The 22,915-nt window shown below is 46.2% G+C and overlaps 1 protein-coding gene across 2 annotated transcripts; it reads right to left on the reverse strand.

The window, feature by feature from the left end:
- Positions 1–4,189: 4,189 nt before the first annotated feature.
- Positions 4,190–21,290, reverse strand: loxl1 (lysyl oxidase-like 1). 2 transcript variants are annotated; one of them, XM_056607194.1, is made up of 7 exons: positions 19,520–19,604; positions 14,494–14,602; positions 13,385–13,522; positions 8,266–8,422; positions 7,198–7,293; positions 6,716–6,831; positions 4,190–4,536 (listed from the first exon to the last, which is right to left on the reverse strand). In XM_056607194.1, the coding sequence occupies exons 2-7, from the start codon at positions 14,535–14,537 to the stop codon at positions 4,530–4,532; spliced, it is 558 nt and encodes a 185-aa protein (XP_056463169.1). In that variant the 5' UTR covers positions 14,538–14,602; positions 19,520–19,604; the 3' UTR covers positions 4,190–4,529. The 2 variants fall into 2 exon arrangements, with proteins under 2 accessions (XP_056463169.1, XP_056463168.1); XM_056607193.1 differs by lacking the exon at positions 4,190–4,536 and having other exon boundaries at positions 6,712–6,831; positions 19,520–21,290.
- Positions 21,291–22,915: the final 1,625 nt, after the last annotated feature.

Genomic DNA, 22,915 nt, shown 5'->3' on the forward strand with positions numbered 1-22,915 from the left:
AATTGTGAACTAAGATGAGCCATTATCAAAACAAATGAGGCAGTGACTGCAGCTGCATGTAAATCACAGAGCTGTGTTTTCCTCACTATTGAATTGTCTTCAGCCATTCTCCATCATAAAGTCAATGGCTTCTCATTTGCTGCTATTCTTCCAGTACAAAGCCGTGTCACTTCTCTCACCTATCACTTGCAGAAATGCGTTCCCCCTTCCCTCGCTGTAAATTGAGACACCTTCATGTCTTGATTCATTTGATTTATGAACAGAAGAAGAAGTGAACCAATTTCTCCCAAAGTGTTGCCGTTCCCTGTGCCAATTCACGTGCTGTAATGCGGCAACAGCTGCGGTGGTAAAATGGTTAATTAAGGGTACACAACTCCACACAACCCGTCTGCCGTAGGTTTTAAGTGGGCCCATTGTCACTCCGGGTAGCAAGCAGAGATAAATACAGAATAACACTCGAGCAAGAGCTGGTCTGGATGTAGAGGGCTCGAGGCCTGCTGTCAGTCATGGAGGGTCTTGCAGCAGCTATGGATCTGCATATCCGCGCAGTTCAGATCGCTGGGATGCATATCCCCTGACAGGAGTAAGCCTACTTACTTAGTTACTAAGTAGTCCAATACCGGGGCTTACATTTGGATTCATTGGGGGTTTCGCTTTGATGCTGTTTGGAGTATCCACTGTGAGGCTGAACCACACCTTCCACTTCGGCCTCCAGTCTGTTAGGCTGGTTAAGAACGAGCTGCGCATTCATCTTTTTCATGTTTATGGAATTATTTCCATTAACCATTAACACATTCCTCCCACTAAAATGACTGTTTTCATCTTGGTCCTCTGGGCTTGGACCGCGTAGGTTAACCCATGCACTGTGAATGCACTTATATATTTATTGTGGAAACAGCAGGGTGTTTTTTAAATATATCTAACATGCAAAGTGTGTGGCTGCCATGGGCCCTTCAAATGTACAGAGAATGCTCTTAGCCGTTAAGCCCTGCTAGTTGAGCCATCGTTTAAACGGGCACAACCCTGGGTGTGTTTTCGCAGAGCACTGAGTCATAGAACTTGGATTCTGGTCACACTATCCCATTAAGCACGAGGACACAAGGAAATCGCTCCCCCACCCATGTTTTAAAAGCCAATGGTGATACACCACGTCCTCTCTGGGCGGGTAGGATTCTGAGGGCTTGGGTTGAGATTAGTGTCACCTAATTAGGGCCTTGGAGACTGTAATTATGATAAAGGACTTTAGACATAAACGTGACTAATCTTGGCCTTAAAATTTCCCCAGGACATCCCCATCAACATGTCCACACACTCACCCACTTGCACTGCTTGCACTGTGCTCAAGTATGCCTACGATTCATCAAACCTAACAGAAAAGTACCAGTAGGTTATTTACTGGGACCAGAGTTGAAACAACTGTAGGAAGTCCCAGCAGGGAAAAGGCCATGCTGAGGCAAACCATTCACCACAGTGAGTACTGGCCAGCAAAACCACTGGAAATATGCATCACTTTCTTTGAAGGCAAAGTATTTCCTCTAAAAATGTGTTTTCTTTAGTTTGTCATTCATTTAACATTGACATTTTAACATGAATACTTGATTGCAAGGCATATTATTCAAACTACAGAAGGTGAGGATTATTTAGTTTGTGAATGTGTGGTAGTGGTGTGCAATGAATTTTGTGTTATTTGCAGTTATCATCAGCAAGTAATCATGTTGACATATTCTCTCTTTAATTTCTCATGCATGTATGGATTTTTATTCTTAAATATGGTGCAGTTATGTAAATACCAAATCTAAGATACTTAAGTGTCAAAGCGAGGTTAAAACTTTTGGAAAGAATATGCCTTTGGTCATCTATTACGACACTTTTGTGTCATTATGACTTTTGTGTCATGTATATTGCAATTAATAAAACAGTGATTGCCTTGTACCTTGATGTATGAAAGCTGTTTACAATTTGAGGATCACAGTGTCTTTGTCTATACAGTGAAAGGACATTCTAATCAGGATCTTTACATTTGATTTACAACTTAATTGGATTGTCGCCCAGAAATATGACAGCTGATTTCCATATCCCACTGCCATATACCAGAAATTGATTAACTGACCATGGCCAAATTTAGTACAGATATTGCCTTGCAATACAACTCTGACACAAATGAAGAAAGACCTCTATATTTTTTCATAAATATCATATCACCTCATTCATAGGATTTTGGTATTTCGGAAAGGTCATATTTGCATTCATGTCTGAATCATGAATGGCAAATCCACATGCAGTGTGTTGGGAAAATCCCTCCATGCATTAATACCACTGCTTGTCTTTTTGCATTACATTTTTGATGAAACTCCCCAGTGTTTCTTTCATCTGATCTATATTCTGTGTCAGAGTCAATAGATGCATATAGATGTCTACTTATAAACAGGATGGGAAAAAAGAATGGCTTTAGTCTCAACGTGGCCCAAATTCAACTCAGAGGGCACAGGGGTGTGCAAATGTTTTTCTTGGTGGGAATGGCTTTTTTCAGACAGGTGTTCAATTGTAGAGTGATTCAAATGTCACACCTCCAAGGTACATTTTGTATTTCAACAATCAGTCCCTCGGTCCAGAAGAGACTCGGTACACATACAGTCTAATCTCTGAATAACACGGTCACATATTGAACCAAATAAATGAGTACAATTAGAGTACAACATGGAAAGATGTTCTTTATTTATTGTACTCCGTAGATTGACTAATGTATGCTTACAACTATTTGCCGTTGAATTTCAAAAGTAAGACAAACATTAAAAAAACGGTCGCACCAAGTAAGAAATCCACATGAGAACAAAGATAAATGCTGTCCTTATTTACACAATAATGATACAATAATACATCGGCTCCACTATATTCGAGAAATGCTCAATAAACAATACACGCCGTTCTTTTCTTTATAATAATTCATGAACACAATTTCAAAAACCTGTTTATCGGGTCATTCCCCCAAAACATGTCGTCCTCAATATAGTCGGGGGAAAAGAATTGGAGGAAGCCTTTTCAGAGCCATCGCTAGATTACCATTGGCTCCTACACACTGAAACGGAACACTCAGTGAGAGAGGTAGGTGGGGACTAACAGGCAGTAGCAGTCGCCTCTTCTTGGCATAACACCCCACACTGTCGAGTGACCGTCTCGATGAATCAGTCCGATAAACGACTCCATTCATACAAAGGAGACTCAGTGAATCAGTGACAACATTGGTTCGATATACAGTACGTGATGACAGATTTATTACTAAGCTATAGCTGGTCTTTCTGGCTCTGGCTCTGGACCAGGGTTAGGCGGCCAAGGAAGGGACCACCACCGAAGGGTGTACACCTCAGTGTTCGCACAGCGTGAATCCTGTTATCTGAGAAGCACCTTATTGAGGCAGCAAAATCCACCAGCCAGACTGCTGTTTGTTTGGTTGTGTGTTTGTTGTATTGGGAAGAAATGGGTGGAATGGGTCAGGGGGAAGAAAATGCTTTGAGGGGATTTAGAGAGAGAAAAGCATCTTAGTATTGAGGTCCAGGCAACCTGGTGTCTGACAAAGGGGGGAGTCTAAGACACAAACAGGGCCTCGCACGAACACGAACACGAACACACACACACACACACACACACACACACACACACACACACACACCCCCCACACCCACCCCACACACACACACACACAACATTAAACGGATTGTACCCAGAGAATCTGCGGTATCGGCAATGCTGGCCCAGCCCGACAGACACAAGTGAACAGAAACAAACCAACACATTAAGGCTCTTCTGTGTCACTGATCATTACTCCCCCCATCCCCGACCCCAGCCCAATCCCCAACCAGACACACACACACACGCACACACACACACACACACCACGGTTGAAAGCACTGGAAGGGACTTGCCCCTAATTTCATTTGTTGTGCTGCAGCTGAACCCAGAATCGCCCGGGACAACCCATTCAAACACCAGCAGCATTGCATGGTGCGTTGGTAATCAAACGGACCAGAACCAGCGGAGCATGCACATATGGTTGTTTGTGTTTTTTTTTTTTTTTTGGATGCAGATGTGTCCAACAGGGACACGGTAACCCTCTGTGATTGGCTGGGGACAGACTAGCATGATGAGACGCTGTGGCGTTGGTAGAGGATGACAATCGCTGTGTTTTTATGCCAAGTGTTTGTGTCTGTGCATGCAGGTGCATGCGTGTGTTTGGGTGTGTATGTGTGTGTGTGTGTGTGTGTGTGTGTGTGTGTGTGTGTGTGTGTGTGTGTGTGTGTGTGTGTATGCGTGTGTGCAAGTTGGCACCTCTCTGTGTATTTTCATTCGATTTAATTCTATGTTGAAAAATTATATTTGTCATGGGTCAATAAAATATTATCATTTTTTTTAACAAAAGTACAAACCAGTTCCAAACCAGTATCAAACAGGTACAACAGGATTCTGTTCACATTTCAATGGAACAGAATCCATCCAAGACTCTCATCCAGGCTTGGCCGTCTTCCTGGACCTGATCAGGACCTGATGGAAATCACACAACAGTACTCTGGTTAGACTGTAGTCAGGCTGTGGTCTGGCTGTTAGGCTGTAGTCTGTCTGTTAGACTGCAGTCAGGCTGTAGTCAGGCTGTTAGACTGTAGTCTTGCTGTTAGACTGTAATAAGGCTGTTAGACTGTAGTAAGGCTGTTAGACTGTAGTCAGACTCTTCAACTTTAGTCTGGCTTTTAGGATGTAGTCAGGCCTTTAGACTGTAGTCATTGAACCTCATTTTTGAATATTGTGAGATAAAGACAGCAAGAAAAAAGCAAATATAAATATAAACCCGGAAAGGCAAATATATTTAAGGTTATATTTTAAGGTTCTTCCAATAAAAAACCATGAACACACACCGCAACTTGTATGTAGAGAACAAGTAAGACGTGTTCTCAACATCTAGTGGAATGTTACATTGGCTAAATCATCTGTTCCATTGATACTAGATGTGCTCGAGCAAACATGGCAAATGTTTTATACCATTTGGGTGAAATGTGAAAGCACTTAAACCTAATGGCCCCTTACTTATGTACATTTGCCCTGATCTCCCTTCAGGAAGATATGATGATAAACGTCTTAATAGAGCTATCAAGGAGTGCTCACGGCGGCACCGGACACTCAGTGGGGTGATATATAAAAGTTTCCGAGCCCATTAATCCTCACTCAAGAATGGGCACATCATTCATTAAACCATCAAATATTTTACCAAGGAACCCCATTCAGTTCAATAAGTAATATAAAACACTAAGAGACGCTCTATTAATCGACCACTAGGCAGAAAGACCTGGCACCGGACCTCTTGAGTCTCCGATAGTACAATCGGTTTTTCAGGCGTTCGGTTCCAATTAAACCATCAATACCCACCCCCCCCCCCCCCCCCCCCCCCCCCCTCCCCTGAGTAGGCAGAGTTTGGCTATTCATTCATTACAGTTTAGCTATATACATTCACTCGACCTATGAACACAGAGCCCTCTAATGGACTCTGCACTGGCTCTACACAGCACACAATGGTGTTCCATTAATCACGGCTAGGGAGCACATCAAACTGGGATGACCCTTGTGATCAAAGGCCCTGGATCTGTGTTGGGTCACTGAGGTTCTGTGTTGGGTCACTGAGGTTCTGTGTTGGGTCACTGAGGTTCTGTGTTGGGTCACTGAGGTTCTGTGTTGGGTCACTGAGGTTCTGTGTTGGGTCACTGAGGTTCGGTGTTGGGTCACTGAGGTTCTGTGTTGGGTCACTGAGGTTCTGTGTTGGGTCACTGAGGTTCTGTGTTGGGTCACTGAGGTTCGGTGTTGGGTCACTTGCTGAGGTTCTATGTAAAGTCACTGAGGTTCTATGTAAAGTCACTGAGGTTCTATGTAAAGTCACTGAGGTTCTATGTAAAGTCACTGAGGTTCTGTGTAAAGTCACTGAGGTTCTATGTAAAGTCACTGAGGTTCTATGTAAAGTCACTGAGGTTCTGTGTAAAGTCACTGAGGTTCTATGTAAAGTCACTGAGGTTCTATGTAAAGTCACTGAGGTTCTATGTAAAGTCACTGAGGTTCTGTGTTTGGTCAGTGAGGTTCTGTGTTGGGTCATTGAGGTTCTTTGTTGGGTCACTGAGGTGCTATGTTGGGTCAGCAAGGTTCTCTGTTGGGTCACTGAGTTAGGTTCTATGCTGGCTGCTGTGTTCATCAGTTATTGTTGGACATCAGATTCAAGGGGCGAAACATGAGTGAGAAGATTGAGATTTGCCGTCTAGATAAAAGGCCAGTGATATACGACAGTCACTGTATACACACTCAGAGGTTATGGGTTTGTCTTTGACTCAGTGGTCAGTGCCATTTTCTCATTTTAGGTCACCATTTTGGGAAGGGAAACGACGGGCACATAGCGAGCATATTTATGGATTTGCATGACAATAGCAGGTCATGGTAACCTAATTACCATGCCCTCAGTGTTTGGTGATCTGGTTTTAACGTCATTACATTTTGGAGCCTTCAAATTGGCTGCAGCGTTTGGAAATAGTTTTGTTTTCGAATCTCAAGAATAAAGTATGTGTTCATAGTTAGAGCACAATGTAAACACAGGCAACCCATTAACCGATGTTATTGTAGGCCTTTTTAAGGCATTAGGATACGCTAATTATGTTTGTGTTGTGTTGGTTATGAATTTCATGTGACTCACTGTGCTATCTTGCAGTTTGTTGTCGTTACGAAGCGCCCCGTGTAATGAATGTTACAGCGGATTACGTTGTTGGTGAAGTCTGACTCCAGTATCAGATACTTGGGATTAACCTGGAGCTGGGAAGCATAAATCAAAAGCAATCAATCAAACACTATCTCAGCATCAATCAGTCTCTCCTTTTACTTTTAATCCTGCGCATGGAAAAACTAGGGTTAGTTAAAGACTAAGAACAAAATACATGATATGGATATTTGATCTATTATGTTGAATCTAATCAAATTAAATTATAAGTGTCCCCTGCAGGCAAAAAATATCTTTTTCCTGGCAGATATAATGAAAAAATGCAATCGATAATGATTAATACGTTCCTGTTGAATTTAAATTCTGGCTCATATCCTATTAAACCCCACAACGTTTATGTCAGTTTCCCCTAATTCTGACCTTGTGTTGTCCACCAACCTGTATTTTCAACAAGATCTTACCTTGAGTATGTAGTTTCCTGGCTGTATGTCTGTGATATCGATCCACTGGCAGTCTATGTCAGCATTGTATGTATCATAGCAGCCTGGACTGAGCCCCTGCAGGACAGGAGAGGACAACATCAAGTCCCAATCTCTGGTAGGAGCCTGCCACTCAGCGTTATACAAGGGCTTCCAGCCATAACACGAGCAAGGCATTATCGTTATTAAAACAGTGTGCTATAGGCTGATCAAAGGCGGATTTCCGATGTGATGAATTGAAAAAAATAAGGATTATGAGCATTAAACCAAAATAACTGCTTTCCCCATCTTCATTCACAGACATTTTGTAGGATAAATATAGCATTCCTGCATGACCAACTATTATTCTTTAGAATATCAACAATAATTATTGCACCGCCAGACTAGGTAGGTCAAAAGAGATTCCCTCAACTTAAAAATAAAAAATCCCTCAACAACTAAGGCTGACAATCCAGCAATATATATTTTTTTTTATAGGGATACGGCTGCATCAATAGTCATACTGAATAGTAATTTAAACACTTTTTAGACCATTAAACATAGTGTTCCTGCTAGTATCTGTGAACAGTGCAACATCAACTAGCCTTTAGCAATGACCTCATCAGAACAGTGGACATTCTTTTGGATTTCCAAAAACGTTAGCCCATGCCAAAGAAACAACATATCCCATGCAACATCCGGGCACATACTGTACATTCCCCCTTATTGCAATAACATTTTTATTAATTAGTACAAACAATGTTAGGTATTCACGGTCAAGAATGACAAACAAAGGATACTAAGTCCAAACAGACTTTGGCTCAACTGAGAAGCTATATTATATTTCCTCTGTTTGACCTCTCCACAGCAGAGGGGTGAGTATACATATGTTTCGTCCAAAGTTTGTTTTTTAACAAAGCAATTTCCAGAAGTTTATTCAGCTTGTTTCAGCCGGAACTGGAAAGAGAGAGGTTGAGGGGAAGTCAAAAGCCAGCTGAATAAACTCCTGGAACTCTGCGCGCACATCCGCTCATCTGCTGCCCGCTGGAGCGGTCGCGCGTGATTCATTACCTGAGTGTGGGACGTGCAGGCGTAGCGTTTGAGGTGGCCAAAGTCACACGTGGTGTCTTCCAAACAGAAGCTGGCCTTGTGTCCTTCGGCCACCTTGCGGCCGGTGGACACTTCCAGCAGGTCGTAGTGGCTGAACTCGTCCATGCTGTGGTAGTGCCTGGTGGAGGAGGAATGACGCAGGGAGGAAAATAGGGAACGTCAAAGACTGGTTGTTCACAAAAGTGATGGTACCCCATGAGTGTTAAAACACAGAATTAAAAAAGATGAAACACCTCAATAACAATACGAGGCCTATGACTACTGCTGTTACTACTACTACCAAGTGTATAATTCACACAAAGGATGTTGAACTTTTTACCAAGCTTGTGATGTTGTTGTGCCATGCAGTGCAGTGTGCATTCAGAATAAGGGCCACTGTAGGATTGTGCCCATTGGGTTAAAGAAAAGTCAAAAGGTGTACGTTTCTGAACCCATCTGCGTCACCTGTGGCCCTGCGTTGTAATTGATATTGCAGCTCGACGAAGCAGATCATTATTGATTAAAAGGACAATGGACACTAACGAATGGCCACAATAAAGCACTGATGAATCAGGACATTAACACTCTAATGATGTATGAATGATGTTAATTACTTTGTTACAATCTGCAAGATCAGAGGGGTCGATGTGCGGGATGATGCATGGACACATGGTTGTTTTTACACACACCCGTGTGTTGGTGTGTGTGTGCATGTGTGTGTGTGTATGCACAGGTTTGTGTGTGGATGTGTGTGTGTGTGTGTGTGTGTGTGTGTGTGTGTGTGTGTGTGTGTGTGTGTGTATGTGTGTGTGTGTGTATGTACAGGTTTGTGTGTGTGTGCGTGTGTGTGTGTATGTGTGTGTGTTCACAGGTTTGTGTGTGTGTGTGTGTGTGTGTGTGTGTGTGTGTGTGTGTGTGTGTGTGTGTGTGTGTGTGTGTGTGTGTGTGTGTGTGTGTGTGTGTGTGTGTGTGTATATGCACAGGTGTGTGTGTGTGCTTGTGTGCGTGCGTGTGCGTGTGTGTGCATGCATATGGGTGTGAGTGCGTGCACCTGTGGGGGGGCTTTCTGGTGTTTACGTAATGTTATTGGTCTGTAACTATTTGCACAGCTTTAGCGGCTTAGCGAAGCCTGGATGCACACGGGCCACTGATCATTTCGGATGACCTGAATGAGTCTCAGTGAGAGACTGTCTCTCACTTTAAAATCATTCATATTTCAAACAGCCTCTTAGGGACTAATGCCAAGAGTGAAAGTGACCTTGGAGTGGTTTTATGTGCCCACTCCGCGCTAGAAGAGCAGTAAACATCGGAACAGACATGTCTGTTCGCAGCAGGGAATTGTGCTCATTATAATTGTGTAAATATATTATCCTAACAAGGAGGGGGTACTTAAATGCTCCTTTAAATGAAATCTTTATAGTTCTCCGGGACTCTCCGCGGCTCCGAGACATGCATGCTCTTTTGACACGAGCATACTGCACAGTTTACAGGGTGTGTACACACTGTACAATAAAGCCTGACATCATAGTCCGTGTTTCCACATAACTTTTTCATTTTTTTCTACTGCATACGTCGTTAAAGACTGAAAGACATCTTGGAAGGGAATTCAATAGAGGGTACTTTCCAGGCACTGACTAAAGGACATCCCAAACTCATTCCTTCCATGGTCGAGGGAACCCATTGTGAGTAGCTCTCATGGGTGGACTTGTTTCTCTCTCTGCATCCTTTGTGCAGGGTTATGGACAGGTTTGATGGGCACACGAGAATTCAGGTGGACTGAACTTTTACTAACTCGATCGAACAAGTTAGGTGTATTTTGTCGCTGTATCAATATTTGTGTACATAAGGAGAAGGAAGGGAGACAGACAGATAGAAAAAGACATACAGACACAGAGAGAGAGAGAGAGAGACAGGCATATAGACAGAGAGAGAGAGAAGGAGAGAGAGAGAGACAGAAAGAGAGAGAGAGAGAGAGAGAGAGAGAGAGAGAGAGAGAGAGAGAGAGAGAGAGAGAGAGAGAGAGAGAGAGAGAGAGAGAGAGAGAGAGAGACAGAGACAGAGACAGAGAGAGAGAGAGAGAGAGAGAGAGGCAAAGGCCTCTTGTCCCTCCTTGGGTTACGTTGCAGACTATGTCAGTAACGGAGAATGCAGAGATCGGGGGGAAAACATTGACTTAAATAAAAAAAATGTTTTGGAAGACGCAGAACATTCCAATCCAATACCTAAAACCTGAATCACTTTCCCATTTGTGTTGCAACAGTGCCGAGTTATCAGATTACATGTTTGAGTGCATGGTCCCATTTCAAATATTTAGCCAAACAATGACGTCCGCATTCCACAAATAATACGGATGGAAAGAACGGCTGTTGACTCTTAAAGCACCAGTACAAACAACAACAACAGCAACGATGATGTCAACATCTGACTACAGATAAATGTCCAAGCGGTCTTCAATGTTAAGCGGGCAGGACACTACAACCTCCGTTCGAATAAATTAACATATTCCGAGCGTTGGAAACCCAAGAGGGAGGCAATTCCCTCTCCTCGGTCCAGCACTCAACGCCAGAATAGGGCCAGCGTGTGATTTATTGTGGAAACAAATTCTGTCGACTGTGCAGCTTCTCCGACTGAAGCCGACGCGGCCGTTCTGTCGCTTATCGTGAGAATCTGGGCCAGAGTCCCTCCTCCCCCCCCCCTTCCCCCTCAAGAGGGACGACCGCAACCGGAATGCCGTGGTCGTTCCACTAACCCACATCCACCGCGCGACCGGCCCCAGCCTTGGTGATGCCACGCCACAGATCGCCAGAGACAGACAGAGCGAGAGTGGTTACTCTGCACACGGAAGATGTGATTGCCTCAGCCTGTTCTGTTCCCCCACCCCCCAACCTCCTCCTCCAGGGTCTCTCCTCCCCCCCCCCCCCCCCCCAATGTGTGAGAACAGAATTGATGTCATCCAGCGATCTCCTAATGGCCGTCTGCATTCCAGTACGATGAGGAACCGACACCGAGCTGGCGGATGTTCACCTGACTCCGAGACAGGGGGGGGAGGGGGGTGTTCTGGAAGGTGAACGTGTGTGACAGCAAACGTGGACCCGACTCCCACCTCGTCAATAAAACGAGGGAAAGAGCATTTAAAACGAGAAAATAAAACGATTACAAACTTGTGATGTGGTTGCCTCTCCCAGCTCTCCGATTTCCACAGAGAAACACTTGTGGTGCGAGACCATCCAACTGACCAGTCACGATGGTGCGGTGTGTTAGTGGATGATGTCACCGCCGCACTGCCTCATAGAGTGGACAGCCTGTTTGTGTAGTTTGGATTAAGTCAGTACGACCGAAATCCACCGTTTCCAGAAGCCGGGTTTTTCCATTGGGCAGTTTCATGCATTTTTAAGAGCTATTATACCTTCGCAAGGTGTCAACACGAGTTCACTCAAGCCATAAGCCAGATGAGGCATGGCTCTGCCAAGGTATTTCTAATGGCCGCTGCCTGTTTTAGGGCACAGCGAAAACAGCCTCTCCAGGCTCATTATTATTATTTATTTTTTTCCTAAGCATCCTTGAGATGTAATAGAAGCCTCCAAATGTCTCCCTGCAAATCTCTTATTTTTCGCTGGAACAACAGGCACCAGTAAAGCGTCCCGTGTCTCCGACTGGAGACGCTGCAGGTCGAGTGGTTGTTTGTGAATCGACAGCTTTCAATGCAGATAATGTACATTATTTAAATCAAGGGGAATCGATGATTCTTTACTTACGTTGTGGAAGCGATTGAACAGCAGCTGAATGGACCAGACTTTGGAAGAATGGATGGAAGGATCAGAAGAATCACAGCTTCTTACTTTACCTCATGATGTACCTGAGAGTCATCCATCACATGACTAAAACCAGGACATCAACGACAAGAGCGGGCCAGACAGCACAGGCGTTGTGCATTTGAGAAAAGGATTCGAAACCAGCGGTTCCCAACTGGAGGCACGCGTACCCTAGAGGGGCCCTTATGGCGCGCAGGGTGCGGATCGGGTCGCGTTTCCACCGGCAAAAGTGGGCGTGACCCGGACTTAGCCGTACCCGTTTTGGCCTCGTTTTCAGGACTCCTCCGTTGGGGTACTGAAAATGAGACGAGACGCCTGAAAGGGTCCCGGGAAATTCTAGCTACACACCCTCTCCGTTGATTGGGCGACAGAATCATCACTTCCATGTGACGCGGCGATAAAAACAAACAAACAGTAGCCTTGAGGTATTATTCTTTACAATTAACATGTCGCGTAAAACGCTTGCTTGGGCGAACAAGGAGGTGGAGACGTTCGTCTGCATTCTTGGGGAGGAAGACGTTGTTTACGATGTTTACCTAGCTGCCGCGGCGATCGAAATCCGGCCTACCACAAAGGGTACTGTCGGCAGTGGGAACGCGACCTCGGAACTGAGCTGGGCTATACCGCCCTCTCCCTACCGCAACTTTGCGATCCGATCCGTTCCGCACCCTGCAGTGGAAACGCGGCATGAGCCAGCAGGTACCAGGGGGAAATCCTAAATACTTTTTTTTGGTGTACCTACAATCATTGGAAGGTTACGACATAAAATAGACAGCAGCACGCCCCGGCTTCTCTCGGTTTTAAATCCCTTGGCCGCGAATCAAAATAGTAATACGAGTCATAATACTAAATTACAGTTATTGAGTTATTTGAGTTCGTCAAAATATTTGATGTAAAGATGAACCCTCGGTACATGGTGGTGGTGTGCTCGCCATATGGTGGCTTGGACTGAGCGACGGACTTGGGGTGATCGGGCCTTCTCAGTTGCTGCCCCAACCCTTTGGAATTCATTCCCCTCCCACATCAAAGTCTCTCCAACCCTCTCTTCTTTCAAATCTGCACTCAAAACATACCTTTTCACACTAGCCTTCCCCACCCAACTCCCACCTTATTCTTCATGTTTAACCTCTGTTTTTCTTTTATTCCTAGTCTGTTTTACATAGTTTTGATAGGGCAATATGTAAAGCGTCTTAGAGTACCATATTAAGCGCTATATAAATTTAATTTATTATTATTATTATTATTGGTTCCTGAGGGGGCGGAGCTCCAGCGGCGTGGTCACTACTCACTGATGGCAGCTGTGCCACTCCCAGGTGTGGCGAGGTCTGTTAGGCATGAAGTCGGCCGTGCCCTGGTTCTTCACCCGCTGGGGGAAGCGCAGGAGAACCCTGACGTCGTAGTCCGTGGTCTCAGGCGTGTAGGCGGTGCTGGGGGACACAGCGCACACACATCAGGACACCAAAGTGGTACGGAGAACGGCATCTAACAGACCCATGGGTCCACAAAGGAAATGTGTTTGTGTGTATATGGGAATATATGAATATATATATATGTTCCCATGTTTCTCTGTCGCAAGCCTAAGGCGAACAGGGAAAAGGCAAAAGAAAAAGAAAAAAGGCAGAAAGGCATCAGAAAAAAGGCTGGGAGGCAGGAAGATATATCAAATAAATAATTCATAATTCATATTACAGATATCACTCCATACACACATTTGTTCTCCTCGCTGGAAGCAACACAAAGAGGGATTCAGTACAGCAGCCTGTTGCAAAATGCAGCTTTAAGGAGCAAGGGGGAGGGGGGGGCGAGCTGCTGGGAGGTCTGCAGCAGAACTGAAGATCAGCACCATTCATCTCCTGGTTGCTGTTGACTCTGGAGTGTATGGCAAATTACAACAGGCCATCTGTCTGTGATTGCTGCGAGCTCGGACAGGATATGAAAAGGGCTTTGAGGGATGGCTGTGTTTGTGACGCGAAGAGGGCAAACAGACACAGCAGCACATTTCCATCAGTTCAGTGCATTGTTTACAGTGCACAGAGTCAGTCACAGAGATCATATTGTTGGGTCCTCCCCAGGGTGGGAAAGTCTAACCATCACAGAGAGATGGACACAGCCCTGACTCCCCCCCCCCCCCCCCCCAAGGTGACAAGGTTCCTTGGTTCCAAATCTCACTCACTTGTGGCTTGTCTTACTCAACTTTTTATTTTTACCAGCATACTGCTAAAACAAATTCTGCAATATGCACACTTTTTTGGAAAGGTGGTAATTTGATTAAATACTAAAAAAAGTATCCCATGGTTATGGTGTTCACTACCCAAACAAACACTGTGATTATCTATGACTGTGGTACACACAGACAGTACCATAGCAGACCAGTGAACATGACCAGATCATGGTTTACCTGGCCAGACATTTCTCCTCAGCAGCGCAGCGTAGGGAGTACATATGAGCTCTCTGGATGTACGTGGATGCCTGGACGTAGTTGGGATCAGGAACCAGATCAGGCAATCCTAAAGTATGAACACATTATGAATTAGCATTGTTTGTCTTAACACCGATGTGCCGTCAATTAAGAGAAAATGAATTATAACCGAAATCCGAAAAAACATTGAAAACGTTAATTGTTGAAATGGATAGAAACAAAAACACACTCAATACAGCTTTAACTTTACAAGTGCATAGTGCTGTGCAGTATTGGATGCTCATTAGCTGTGAGCATTTTAATTCCCCATTGTGTCTCCATATCTAAGAGCAACACAAAGCAATAAAGATGAAGTTTGACTCACAAATAAAATGTTGTAAAATGTACTTTGAATTAATATTTTATATTAAAACATTCTCCACCTAGTCCCCAGGCTCTCTCCCTCACTCTCTCTCCCTCACACTCTCTCTCCTTCTCTTGCTCTCCCTCACACTCTCTTTCCCTCTCTCTCGAACACTATTCATCCCCCTCTCTGCCTCAAACACTCTCTTGCACTCTATCCCTCCCACCATCTCTCCCTCTTTTACTCTTTCTCTCCCTGACAGTCAACACCCCTCACTCTCTCTCTCCCTCAGTCTTTCTCCCCCTCTCTCCCTCACATTCTCTCCCCCTCTCTCTCCCTCATATTCTCTCCCTCTCTCCATCAATCTCTCCCTCAAATTCATTATCCCTCTTTCTCTCCCTCACATTCTCTCCCCCTCTCTCTCTCCCTCATATTCTCTCCCTCTCTCTATCACTCTCTCCCTCAAATTCATTATCCCTCTTTCTCTCCCTCACATTCTCTCCCTCACATTCCTTCTCTCTCTCTCTCTCTCTCTCTCTCTCTCTCTCTCTCTCTCTCTCTCTCTCTCTCTCTCTCTCTCTCTCTCTCTCTCTCTCTCTCTCTCTCTCTGATGTCTTACAATAAACAACAGCAAAGCACTATTTGTCATCCATGATTCATGAGGGTGAGGGTGCAGTGCAGTCACAGAGGGCCCTCACTTCAGCTCCAGGAGCCTGGTGCCCCTGGTTCCTGTCCCTCAGCCCCGTGCCTCACAGTCTCTTAATGAGACACACTCGTCTCAGGGGCCACTTTGAACCGGATGTGAAGGGAACCTACGTGCTCCACACAAGGTTTGCTGGCTTCAACTCTGAACCACTTAAACACTCCTATATTTCAATATATTGTGGATTTTCTTTTTTTAACACAGGCTTTGCCTCTCGACTGAATGTAGCTCACACGTACTGTATATGTATGGACATATGGTTATGTAAAGAGGAGTTTTAACGTGTATCACTGCAGGTTACTATTGGCATAAGATATGTTGGTTGACTGGTGATATCCGGTGGGAATTAAGCTAAACTGAGGATTCCTGAGGAGTCGTATGAATTCTCTGCGAGATGTCTCTGTGAGTAACATTGTGGTGTGGGAAGGGAAGGGAATAAAGACAGAAAAGGAGCCAGGCCTTGAAACAAAGACAGAGGGAGGTAAAAAAATATGAAATAATGACATTGTACAAGATGGATGGGATAGATACAGAGGAGAGTGCATGGGGAGGGGGGGAGAGGGGAGAAGGAGGGATGGAGGGGGGAGAGAGGAGAGGGAGGGATGGAGGGGGAGAGACAGCGACACAGAGATAGCAACAGAGAGGTGGCGAGAGAGTGGAAGCGAGAGAGTGTGAGGGAACGTGTGAGAGAGAGAGAAAGAGAGCGATAGCAAATGGGAGAAGGAGAGAGAGAGAGAGAGAGAGAGAGAGAGAGAGAGAGAGAGAGAGAGAGAGAGAGAGAGAGAGAGAGAGAGAGAGAAAGAGAGACTGGGGGGGTTTGTTAATGACCCAAAATAACATATTCAGGCGGTAAAACAACAATGATCTCATACCCCTGCTGTTTTTCGAGCGGGCCAGTGACCAAGTCTGTCAGAGGAGGCAGGAGTATGAATAAAAGAAAAGCAGGCCTGACTTGTCAGAGTCAATGTCTGTCCCATTTCCAATGAAGGGCATGGCAGCCAATGGGGCTCTGGGAGAGCTTATCAACCCTGCCTGTTTGGCCCACTGGGGCCAGACGTGCCATCATGTGAACGTGTTCAACCAACAGAGTCACACCATCTGACCTCACCATCTGAACACATAAGACAAAAAGCGCATTCAAAAAGAGTCAAGTGGTGTTTGGTGGTGAGGAAGGGATTTACCGCAGGAAGTGGGCTAATGCTACGTTAATTGTTTTTTGTTTTTGTCCGTGTACATAAAGCTAAGAGGATTTCGTTACGAGCCTGTTGGTAAATCCGACGGTTTCCTCGGTTTGGTGTTTAACGCCCGGGCGAGTGGCACCCTACACGGCTGCAGGTTCAGATGAAAGGCTTTGCTTTGCCTGCCACTGTGCACACATCCTATTTGTCTGTTCACTTGCAAGCCAAACGCAGAGCTTCCAGGGGCAACCCTTGTAAACACTGCAAAGGCAGTAGGAGACGCAGTGCTTTCCAACCAGGGTTCACAACACAAACCTCCTTCTCTATTCTCTCCAACCCGTCTAAGCCTTTCTCCTTTTTGCTTTAACCTTTAGCCAAGGTTGTTGAGGCCTGGAGAGCTTGTGACAAAGCCACACATTACACTCAGAGTGGGCTACGAGCGGGGAAATGAAATAATCTTGGAATGTTTTCCTCTAACTTTCCTAATTCAGGCATGCTGAATTAGCATTGTTTTTTCATTCTGCTGTTACTATGATTTGTTCCCGAGGCTTTAAGGAAACACAAATTTGTACGAGACTGGAAAAACCCATGGGTTGGTCTAAATTGGTGAGATCAAAATCGGATAAACGACAAAAAAAAGTCCCTCCTACATCATGATAACGAGTCCGGAGGTCTTCATGTTGTTCTGTGGTGAATGGAAGGCCATTAGAGTTCCTCTATTTCTGTTTTTTGTTAGCCTTACTGGAAGACAGTAAGTGCAATGCACAGCTGCTGACCTGAAGCCCCAAAAAATACATTCATCCAAAGCTGTAATTAGCGTATTTCTCTATGACTGGGTCTTGGCAAATCTGCCTGCATATTGAGCAATGTCCTTGCTGCAGCAGTTGCCATTCGGAACTTGATCTACATATTTCCCTTGCTTCCCAAGGATTACACTTAACAGAATTAATTTGGATGCGGGAAGAGAACAGAGAACACGGTCCACAAGAAGCTAAGCCAAGCAGAGATATTGACCAACGTGTTCATGATGCCAGGTCGATTCAGGAGAGTTGGACGGTGGAAGGCCTGATCTGGCCTTCACGTGTCCGTCACGTGGTGTGCCATTCAGGCTTTTTGAGAGGTTTCCCCTTTAATACATATTGCTTTTTTTGTTCTTAAATTATCAACTGTCACTAAACTCATGTAGTACAACGAAAATACGCAAGATTGCCAAATTGTCCCTTTTTTTTGTATCTGATGTTCAATCAAGTTCAAGAGGACGCCTTACTTAGTGATTATTGTTGCACTAAATCCACCACAACCTACATGAATCTAACTTTACGTCTGGTGAAGCCTTGTCGTTCACCAACTGCTTTGTAGGAATGCTCAGGCAGACCAACAAGTACATGCTGCATGTGCAAACATCCCAAAGCCTCTAGTGGTTTACCGTTAACACACTAATGTTGTGTGAGAGCAGGACTCCGGGCACATGTTTGGGTTTTTTCTCCAAACGGAAATGGTTCCCAGCTACGGCGAGGCTAATGACGGCACGCTACCAGAGGCCTGCTCTGATTCCAGGCTGATAAGTAAACTACAACCGGCTAAATCTGCTGTTCTAGTAGTCTCAGAATAGTCCCCGGCCCCTCACACGAGACAGCCCACACTGTGAAAACACCCAAGAGCTCTCTAGAGGTTAACGGTTAAATCATTCCTATCGTGTGTGATTATGACTCAACTTTTTCCAGCTCTAATTTGTTTGATTAAGATCCGGTTTCACTGCGTCCTTCAAAACAACAAAGCAACAAGTGATCAAAACAAGACCGATTGTTTGCTGTTGGTGCCAGAAGAAAGTAATTCACTCTTTTGTGCCAATAAACACTTTCAAGACCAGAGTACTCAAGGCACCTACAATCTCATACACTGTTTGCCCCTGAGAGCACTTTCTAAATATATACGTTTTGTGCTTTTTTTTTTTTTACTCGTAATTCTTTAGGGTGAGGCAATGGACCCTATGTGTGACCGGGACTTTCCACTCTCCCCAACCCCCACCCCAGATCCCCTCCATATGTAGCAGGACAGAATCCCCCATTCTTGTTTTCCCCTTCTCCTGTCCTGAGAGCTGCACCACCCCTCGACTCCCAGATATGAGGTCACTCTTGTTAGCGAGCTCCACACTGAGGCCTTGAACATCGGCCCAGGGGCTGTGTTCCTGTCCAGTATGCGACAGCCCATGTGGGAGCACAGAGGGCCCTATGTGTGCGCTCATTGCCTTGGCACACCCCCAGTCACACCTGGTTTCAATAACAGCAGCACGGACGAGATGAACACTGGGAACTGTGCTCTTTGTTTGTAAATTGAGTTGAGGAATGTCCAAAGCACTGGTTGTTAGGCAACATAAGGGGATTGACGGATTATAACTGATTACAAATTGACAAACTTGTGATACATCAAGAGAAAAAATATACTGTAAACTTGCCTTTATACTGCAAATAAACCTTTCTCAGATTTTTGAATCATGAACTACCTTACTTTTTGGTTCCGAAACACAATGGATTGTCAGATGGATTTCTCTCTCTCGTTAGTTTCACCTTCGATTTTAAATGAATGAGAGACCCGGATGGTGGCCCTACAACGGCAGCTCACAAGCACTCCCTGTATTCCTATTTGACCTTCTCATCCCTCTACTGTTGCTCACCCACGGCATGTCCCATGCATTCTAAATCACGCTCATGTATAATGCATGATGTAAACAGGTCAGCACCTTTAGTGTGCGAACACAGTAGAGTGGAAGAGCGGGCGTACCTCTCTGCTCCTGCCGGTAAACACTCCCCGCCGTGTGACCCGGGTTCTCGATCGCCGAGTTCGGAGAGACTCTTCCCGGGGAAACCTGCTGAACGAACGGCGGCTGGGGTCTGCCGAAGGGGGGGAACTGTTCGTACTGAGGGCTCCTGACCGGGGACTGGGCGGCCGTTCCCGTCCGGTCCACCCCGCCCGGGACAGGTGCCTCGGGCACCGCGGCGGCAGTCTCCCCGTTGTAGAGGCTGTGTGTGTACCTGCGGTCCAGGCCATCTGCGAACGGCGGCTGAGGAGGCTGCTGCTGCTGCGGCGGCGGCGGCGGCGCCCGGGCCGCGGGGTTGGGAGCGTAGCCGTAAGGCTGGTAGAAGCGGTATCCATCTTCGTAGTCAGTGAAGGGGCCTTGGCCCACTGGGCTCCCCGCTCCCCCAATTGGGCTCCCCTGACCACCCACTCCCCCAACACCACCCCCAAATGTCCCAGTGTACCCCCCTCCTCCACCCCCTCCTACACCCCCCCCTCCTCCACCTCCGTACGCCCCGCCGCCGTAGCCCCCGCCGCCGTACCCAACGCCTGGGACCATGGGCTGGAAGGGGGGCTCGTAGCTCCTCACCGGTCCGTCCATCAGACTGGGGTCGTAGGGCACACCCGGGTACTGGGGCTGCTGGGGCTGCTGGGGCTGCTGGGCGAAGGGGTATTGTTGAAACGGCGGCCCGTTGTAAGAGGACGAAGAGAAGGATGAAGAAGAGGACGAGGAGGAGCCCGTCGACGGCTGTCTGAAGCGAGTGTTCGTAGAGGTCTGGAAGCGAGTGCCGCCTGTGCCGCCGGCCCCGCCCGGGGTCTGCCTCCAGTTATCCGGCACTTGCCCGAAGCCAAATGGATGCCGCGCCTGCCCCCGGATGGTCTCCGAGCTGCCCCTGGACGGGGCCTGTCTGCGGACGTTCCCCCCCTGAGGCCGGCGGGCCGTGCGGGGGCGAGCGTCTTGGCGAGAGTCTGCCAGGACGACCCTGGGGCCCGTGTCCTGTGCCTGCGACCCGGCCGGGACGTACTCAGCCCCGCTGTTCAGGAGACTGAAGCGCCGTCCGTTGTTTTCCCACCGGATGACCTGCCTCCAGGGGGTGGCCGAGCCGCCCTGGCCCTGGCCCTGGCCCTGGCCCTGGCCCGCTGACCGCGGCTGCTCCTGGCCTGGGCTCTGGTTCTGGGTCTGGGTCTGGGTCTGGGTCTGCCCCTGGGTCTCCGTGGCGTCCTGAGCCTGTGCCCTTGTGCAGATCAACAGGAGGAAGACCGGACACACTGCAGCGATTTGAAGCATACCGACTCCCGAAGACACTGTACCTTGTACAGCAGGGGAAAGGGAAGCAAAGAAAGGCTGTCCACGGTCCTCTTCTCCTGCAGCTCAACGTTGAACCACCTGTGGATCTTTCAGCAGAACATGCGTGTCTTCTTGAGATGAGAGGGGCTCCGGGTTGATTGCTGAAGCGGCCGAGCAGTGTATTGAGACAGTGGTCAAGTCCATCCGCTTGGTCCTTCACTGCCAGCTAGGAGAGAGGAGGTTACATGTGCATCCAGCAGCAGTGATACCCAGAAAGAGCTGGCTGAGCGAGAGAGCTGGATTTAGGGGCCCCCACTAGCGACGTAAGCGTCTGTTAGCGCAGTGAGAACATGCCCTGTCTCTCCGTTGCTCTGCTCAGCTGCCCTGTCAGTAGACTGTGCATTGCTCCCTGCCTGTTGGAAAGAAGTGGCTGTTTGCTACAAGACTGCAGGTTTCTATTGAACTGCTTACAATGGGCTGTGAAAAAAAAGGCACTCAAACTTTTTTCTCTTTTTTTTCTGAAGTCCCACATGGCCCTAGTGCTAGCACTGTTTCCTGGCCTGTGGCGGTTTCCAGAGTCAACATTAGCATCTGCCAAAGCACTCACTTTAAATCACTTCTCGCTCTCTACTGATGGAGTTCTTGTCATCCTTATCCTACAGATGTCCTCAAAAGCAATCGTTTGTGTTGCTTATAGTGACATGCTTGCTTAATACAGTACATACTGATGGGACTGGCCTCATAGCTAGAATTCCTTGACAAATCTTCTCCATGAAAGTGTGAAACACTCACAATCTAGACACATAGAGACTGTAACACATAGAAAGTCCCCTTCACGTCAAGTTATCTTTAACTTGCAAACTAGCAAAATATAGAAAAGGAAATAACAATGTGACGCAACTCGGTGACACTTAGTGGGTTACTGTAAATGTACTCAGTGCCCCACTCCAAGCCAAGCTGAGGTCATTCCTTAATTATTGATATTATTTTAACTACCTCCCGCGCGCACACACACACACACACACACACACACACACACACACACACACACACACACACACACACACACACACACACACACACACACACACACACACACACACACACACAGACACAGACACACAGTGCCTGCTTTCTCCACCCCTTAATACCCCAGTGACCAGTTGAACATGAACACAAAAAAAGTACTGTGTGACGCAACACGACAGTTATGAGTACCGTCAAAGACCTGCGTTATGAGACCTTCGTGTGCCGCTCTGAAGCGCTCGGTGAACACATTCCAACCCTAGGCTTCAAAGTGTTTGCCGAGACAATGTGGATCTCAACAATATCAGATTTCTCTGTTATCTAAGTCGGCAGGTTCTGTTTCGTGTTTTTTTTACCCTGGTATTTGCCTTGGCATCGCATGGTTTGGTCAATGGCCAGAACCGGGCCAGAGACCAAGCAAAGGACAGCATTCTTTCGGCACTGGACTGATGGTTAAATACAGTCTCCTTCTCTTTGAAACAAGAGCCAGGATAACAGACTGTTGCGTACACTGTTTTCTTAGCACATTGTTCTTTGAGGAACGATAAACGGCCTCGCTAAGCGCATGATTTATGATGCTGTTGTTGATGAGGATATATGTCTGAGGACTTGTTTGTGTTTGATAAGGGACCGGGGGAGAATTTGGTCCATCATTCATCAGAGAGGTCTTATATGATCATTCCTTTGTTTTCCCCTCGACTGCCATTCAAAGTGCTATTCCAAGAGTAAATTAATAAGAAGTATGTTACTTTATGAGAGGACGCGTATCAAAGCATATAACCCTTTTTCATTTCTAATTTGTGACAGAGAAACATTGTTGCCAGCTCCGTTCAACATTTCTCCCTTCCAAAATATTTCAGCAGACAAACATGCTTTTCTTTTCTATAATTGACCAGTTTTTGACCTAGTTTTTACCCTCTTGATTATATAACTTCCTACTGAGTCAACATACTTTTACATCTTTGAAAACACCCCAACTCCTCCAAATTCCATGACTACAAGCTGAGCACAGTTTCATTCTGAATAGATATATTTTTATTTCAGATTCTGTGGCCAGAACATTGTAT

The sequence above is a fragment of the Gadus chalcogrammus genome, chromosome 14 (genome assembly GCF_026213295.1).
Source record: "Gadus chalcogrammus isolate NIFS_2021 chromosome 14, NIFS_Gcha_1.0, whole genome shotgun sequence".
Classification (NCBI taxonomy): Eukaryota; Metazoa; Chordata; class Actinopteri; order Gadiformes; family Gadidae; genus Gadus; species Gadus chalcogrammus.

Bases quoted from the DNA above. Each gene is read 5' to 3' on its own strand.
- loxl1 (XM_056607193.1), bottom strand. From the start codon at position 20,822: ATGCTTCAAATCGCTGCAGTGTGTCCGGTCTTCCTCCTGTTGATCTGC. The intron at 14,603-19,519 runs GTACGCCCGCTC...TTCATACTTTAG, and splicing joins TTACCGGCAGGAGCAGAGAG to GATTGCCTGATCTGGTTCCT. The intron at 6,832-7,197 runs GTAAGATCTTGT...TATGCTTCCCAG, and splicing joins CAGGAAACTACATACTCAAG to CTCCAGGTTAATCCCAAGTA.